Source organism: Jatropha curcas, chromosome 1 (genome assembly GCF_041381405.1).
Source record: "Jatropha curcas cultivar XTBG-Jc1 chromosome 1, XTBG_Jcur_1.0, whole genome shotgun sequence".
Lineage (NCBI taxonomy): Eukaryota > Viridiplantae > Streptophyta > Magnoliopsida > Malpighiales > Euphorbiaceae > Jatropha > Jatropha curcas.
Window position 1 is genome coordinate 8,393,090 of NC_143151.1, and position 6,318 is coordinate 8,399,407.

The 6,318-nt window shown below is 30.3% G+C and overlaps 1 protein-coding gene across 1 annotated transcript; it reads right to left on the reverse strand.

Annotated features, from left to right (window-relative positions):
- Positions 1-2,356: 2,356 nt before the first annotated feature.
- On the reverse strand, positions 2,357-5,710 carry WIP3 (WIP domain protein 3). The gene is made up of 2 exons (XM_012222996.4): positions 4,994-5,710; positions 2,357-3,288 (listed from the first exon to the last, which is right to left on the reverse strand). The coding sequence occupies exons 1-2, from the start codon at positions 5,570-5,572 to the stop codon at positions 2,851-2,853; spliced, it is 1,017 nt and encodes a 338-aa protein (XP_012078386.1). The 5' UTR covers positions 5,573-5,710; the 3' UTR covers positions 2,357-2,850.
- Between the last annotated feature and the right edge of the window lie 608 nt (positions 5,711-6,318).

Here is a 6,318-nt window from a genome sequence, read left to right on the forward strand (position 1 = left end):
ACGGGAGTTTCTTTTATGAGCTCTCTCAAACAAGCTATCACCGTATGTGTTTGAGGTAGCCTTCACACTCTCTATTTTGTTTTCTTTTCTGTATCTACTCTAAGCTGTCGATTCCTTTTACTTTTATAAGGCAGAGGAAGGGTATTAAAACCCTAGCTGGCTCTTATCCATTAAGCCCAATAACCATCATCTTGGGCCACCTTAATTAGAACCAGCCCTTTAATCACACAGGCCACATATAGATTATTAAATAATCTAACATGATATGATACAGTATATGTGTATACACTGTATTTACTTGGTTGATCCAATGTGTAAATTGATGTATATATATCTATTCTGTATTTAATTGATTTTACAGTATTACAGAATAGATATATATACATCAATTTACACATTGGATCAACCAAGTAAATACAGTGTATACACATATACTGTATCATATCATGTTAGATTATTTAATAATTTATATGTGGCCCGTGTGATTAAAGGGCTGGTTATATATATATATATATATATATATATATATATATATATATATATATATATATACATCGTATATACCATATATATCATATTTGTCATTGATGTTGTTGCAGTTGACGGTCATCAATAGTGTTACTGATCGTTATTGTTGTGGTTAAATTAAATAAGTTGTATAAGGATTTGCTCTTACAAATTTCATGTTTCATTGTATTTTCTTTTTTATTGTTTCTTTTTTTTTCGGTGTTTTTTTTTCGGTATTTCTTTTTTTCAGTGTTTCTTTTTTTTTTTTTTGTTTCCTTTTTTTAGTGGTTCTAGCAATTTCTTTTTTTTTTTTTTTTTTAGTGTTTCCTGTTTCTCTTGCAAGGTCAGTTTTAGTATTATTGAATTTTTCTTGATCGAATTTGTTTTATATTAATAGGCATTCTTTTATGACATTTAGTTAAAAATGGAATCTTAAATCTGACATTTGTTTAAAAGCCTCTTATTTTTATTTATAACAAGCTGAAAGAATATTTTAGTTGCACAATAGGGGGTAACCTTCGTATTTAATTATCAAATTAGTGAAAATTCTCTTATTATATGTGACAAAACCAATCAAATCAGATCTGACCCACAACAATCATTTATTTATTATGTATACTATAAATAAATGAAAATAAACTCAGATAAGTGAGTATTTTCCTTTTAAACAACTTCTTTTATGTATTTAGTTGTTTCTTGATTTTGCTTCCTTCCGACAATCCATAGTGGCGGCCCCTAATCTTCACATAAACAAAAAAAGAAAAAGAAAAAGAAAAGGCAATCAACTCTCCGTCTAACAATTTAATTTCCCTCTTCAACTTTTTAGTTTGTCAAGCCTACCCAAAAGTAAATACATGTATGTATATACATTTTTCAACTCCATATCTCATTCTCTTCCAAAGATGATGATAGTGTTCGTGTCATCTTTGAAAAACAGAAGTCATGGGATAGCAACACTTCTCATATTCACACACAATTAGCTCAAACCATTTTGAGGGTTTTAATTTCATTTTCAGTCTTCAATGTAAAGACTTCAGAATTCACCTTTCAGCTTAATTAATGCCTAATCATTCTCCAGCATTCATCTTATATATATACAATTATTTATACTCAGCCGGTTGTTGGGTGATTTGGTGAGCCCTCCATGTTGGACTTCACTCGTTAACTTGTTTATTTTGCCTTTGAAATTAGTGACACAACACAATTAATAGTGCCTTTTTTTTAACATTTCAATATGCTTATAGCATATTTGCCAATCTAAGACTTAGTTTCATTTTGTTCTATCAGGAAACTAATTTATGCAATTTGTGATAATGGTATATGGTATCTCCTAAAAGAAAAAGAAAAAAAAAAAAACAAATCAATGTACTTGAAAGGCTAAAACAAAAGTGTGTTTCCATTATATGAAACATCTAAGGGTTATGTGCTTAGGATTCCAAGCATGCTCAGTATTTTTAGGTGAAATTTTTTAATCCACTTTTATTTGACACAAAAACTCTATTTTTGCTCTTCCCTTCGAGGAAGCATGGAGGATTAGAATTAGGTAAAATAGCATTAAATTACTAGCAAAAAAGAAATGAAAAGGTAAGAGTACTTCATTTTTTTTTTTTCTCTTGTCGAGATTTCATTTATTCTTATGCCATTTTATGAAATATTTTTCCACTCACAAACAATTAAGTGCACTCTTGCACACATGTAATAATACTCTTATGAAAGTAAAAAAGAATGTTCGATAATTCGCATTTAACATGTGGTAGATTTTCTTATGAAGTGGTGCAAGTACTCCAAGCTAAAAATATTATAAAATGGGAGATTAATTAATTAGAAGGAACAAAATCTAACACATGAATTAAAAAGTATAATGCTTAGTAGATTAAATAAAAGAGGAACTGATCATACATATATATGTAAATACATATGCTAATCAGAAAGCAGATTAACATTAACAACAAACAAAATCACTATATTATATTAATTAAAAAGATTACCAGTCAGCAATGAAGCGGACAAATTTTCTCCATTAAATTGGAGATAAAGAAAATTCATCAACTTCACCACTATAAGAGGTAATCATTAATTCTTCACCTTCTTTATTAATCTTCCCCTTCTGCTCATAATCCTCTTGCAAGTGCTCTGTAACAAACCGCTCCCTCTTTGCTTCTCACGCTCTTGAGAATTTTTTGTTACTGAGCACAAGCGTATAAGGTATGTATAAGCAGAAATAGCTGACGGTGCTATAACTTTCAACTTTATATTTTCAACTCCAAACAGGCGAAAAATGAGAGAGAGAAAGAAAAGAAAGAAAAAAATGAAATAGATCGATCCGAAAAGGATTGGTCCTAGTTAGCGAGCGAATTCGTCTTCTTCAGAGCCAGTAATACATTCTTTGTCATCATCAAAACCTTCAAGAGATGGATGAGGAGAATGACCTTTTCCGAAAGACCTAATGTGATCCTTAAGTGATCTTTTGTGCTTAAAGTCAGAACCACAAATGCAATACCATAACTTGCCACAGTTCTTTTCATGGGTTCGCCAATCTCCTTTAACTGCAAAAGTTTTCCCACATTTTCTACACATAAATGGCTTGGCTCCATGCTTTCTTTTGTAATGAGTTTGAAGGGTCCTGAAATCTTTCAATGGCTTAGCTCTTGGATGGTTGATGTTGTTCTTGCAACCTTGTGCACAGCAATAGCATGGCAGCCTAAGCATTGCTGCTGGTTGTGTTCCTTTAAGTGAGTCTGGTCCTCTTCTAAATTCAGATCCATGCCCCCACATATGCATCTACAAGCACAAACAAAGGTTCATAATTTTATTGGCAGAGGAAAAAACCTTTACTCGGTCGATAAGGATTACACCTCCGGATTATAAAAAGAAAAAAGAAAAAAGAAAAAACAGAAGTGACACTAGCTAGCTAGATTTGATCCTCCAAGGAGTATCTCCATATCTTGTGATCAAAAGATGTAAATTGTGGTTAATTAATCTAAAGTAATGGAGAATTAGATAATGAAAGAATGAGTATCCAATAAAGTAGTAAAACACCTATTCTCTTTTCTCTTGTGGTTGGGGCCTTCATAGATCTTAAGAGTTTATATATATTTGCTTCTTTAATCATTTTCAATTTCTTTATCATCTCTCTTTTTACATCTTTTGACAATCTTGCCACCACTTTCATCTCTTCAATCATTTTCAACTATTTTCAACTATTTAATTATCACCTTATTTTACTAATTGTATAAGATTTCTACTTACCCCTCTTTTTTCCCAATTAGTAATACAAAAGTAGAAGCATTGACAGAAGAAAACATAGAGTAAAATCCCTACATTTCTCAAAAAAAAAAAAAAAAGAGAGTAAAATTGCTAGGAAAGTGAAGGCATTATTTAGGATTCATTAGTGTATTATTATTATTATTATTATTATTATTATTATTATTAGACAATAATTGAGGGTTAAGATTGCTGAAATTTCACTTATTTTCACCTAGGAAAAAAAAAATTAAATATCGAAATTTCAATTTATTTAGAACATAATAAGCCATCATTTTGTTAAACTCATATGATTGAAGTTGCATGTATACTATTAAAAGCATACAAAGGTCTTAGAACTATAAGCAAGTAGATACCAAATATATATAAGTACTGAAAGAACTAACAAAAGTAACTAGCTAGTATCTTAATTGTGTATCCTTAATAATTAATTGAAAGCCACGAAAGATGAGAATCATTACTCCCTCTCTGGAATATTTTTAAGGGATATATGTTTTAATTATCATGCCTTTCGTTCTTTTTTTTTTTTTATCCTTTTCATAATTATGTACGATAATCACTGATTAAAGAATCAACTTTATCATTTCTTTTTACAATAGATAGGTATTAGTTACTTGTCCCCACCAAAAAAATGCAAGTCTGAATTTTCTCTCTAAAATTGGTAAGAACACACACATTGAGTATGAACATACTGGAGAAGTTCAGAGGGAAAAGTACATTCATGCTCTAGTAGTTTGCATTTACCTTTAGAATCATCTTTTCCCTTTTTTAGTACATCAGAAATTTTAAATGGGAAGAGGACCGGATGCTAAATTTGAATCTTTCACCTCTTCTATTACGAGAGACAAGTGTTCGACCACTAAACTATATTAATTCAATTATCTAATCAAGAAGGTAATTACGCAATATAATATCTTTGTTCTATTAAATTAAGAAAACAAAATAAAATCCCCTCAACAAAAATATAAAGAGCGGAATAATCTTGTATATATAAACCCTAACAATTTCTAATTTTTCTTCATTTCACTGAAATTCAATATTTAAATCTTTTATTAGTTTGGCTAAAAGATACTAATCAAGCAATTAACGAATTTTTACTTGGTGAACTTAGTGATAAATAGACAGTAGGAGCTTTATTTACACAGAGATAAATGTTTTAAAAAAACGATAACAGATTAGAAAAATATACATGTATAGAAAAGGAAAAGGGAGATTGACGGACCTGCATGTTATTGTACCTATTGAAAGTCTTGCTGCATATGGAGCACTCAAACTGCATAGGACCAACAAGGATCTGAGCAGGAGTTGGAATCCAAAACCTAGTCTCTGAATTAAAAGGGCCGCCATGGAAGCTTTTCTTGATAGGTTCCTTAAATTCATCGAAATTAACTTTCGTTTCAACTTTTTCAGTGCTACTGCCACTGTTAGGCAGCCCAATGTGCAAAGCCACAGTAACCTTGTCGTCATCAAGATTATCCTTACTAATCTTTTCTCTGTTAATAATATTTTCTTGGATATCCATATCCTCTTCTTTCATCGCTTTCTTCTCTATCAGCGTATTTAAAAGAGGCAAGCATTGAATTGTCTCTTTAACAAATATTTCTTGCTGCTGTGGGTATAAAAGAGGGAGTTTTAGTATATTCATGGCGGTCGGGTTTGTGAGATGAACTTGTTGAGTTATAGAACAAGAAGATGATGAAGAAGAAGAAGTAAGTGAAGAAGATGAAGAAGATGGCTTAAGCCATTCAATGAAATTGCTACTAGGATTTGTGTCTTGTACATGGTAGTTCCATAAACCCATGTTTTGTGTGAATTTTAATCTTTGATGTGGTTTATATCTTACAAAAAGACTTTATGTGGGAAAGCTTTGCACTACTTAATGGTTGGTTTTTGAAAGGCGATTGGGTTTGTCTTTTAGGAAGTCTATTTTCTTCTCTACTCCTTTCTTTTCAACCTTTGGAAAGAAGAAAAAAAAATTTAGAGAAAGAGAGAGATTAGTGGTGGGGTTGGGGAAAATGACATGCAAAAATGGAATTCAATTAATGAAGAGAATCCTAGAATAGTTTGAGACTATTTATATTATACTAGTAATAATTATAATTATAATTTATAATAATAATAAGTACAAGATCATGGATTTTATTTTTTAAAATTAAAAATAAGGAGATCATAGAATTTGACCCTTGTGAATGTATTTATCAAAAAAATATATTGACATATTGAGAGCACATGACCTCACGTATATATAAATGAAAAAGGGAAATAAAAACCATTTGGTCAATACCTAAAAGAAAAAGAAAAGCATATAATATAGAAACAAACTTAATCTTGGACCTTCTAGGGATTTTATTAAATGCTTAGTGCAGTTTAACTTCCTCATGATAAATATTTTATGGGGAGAGGGTAAAATATATTATCATTATTTAATTTGTTTAATAAGGTCTTAAGATAATCTTAAAATTTCAATATAAGCTGCTGAAAAAGTAATTTTTTATATATATACATATAAATAACATATTTCTCCATTGAAATGATGTCTTAGCATTC

Excerpts from the sequence above, each read along its gene's own strand:
- WIP3 (XM_012222996.4), bottom strand. The coding sequence starts at position 5,572 with ATGGGTTTATGGAACTACCATGTACAAGACACAAATCCTAGTAGCAAT. Across the intron at positions 3,289-4,993 it reads ATAGGTACAATAACATGCAG|ATGCATATGTGGGGGCATGG; the intron begins GTCCGTCAATCT and ends TTGTGCTTGTAG.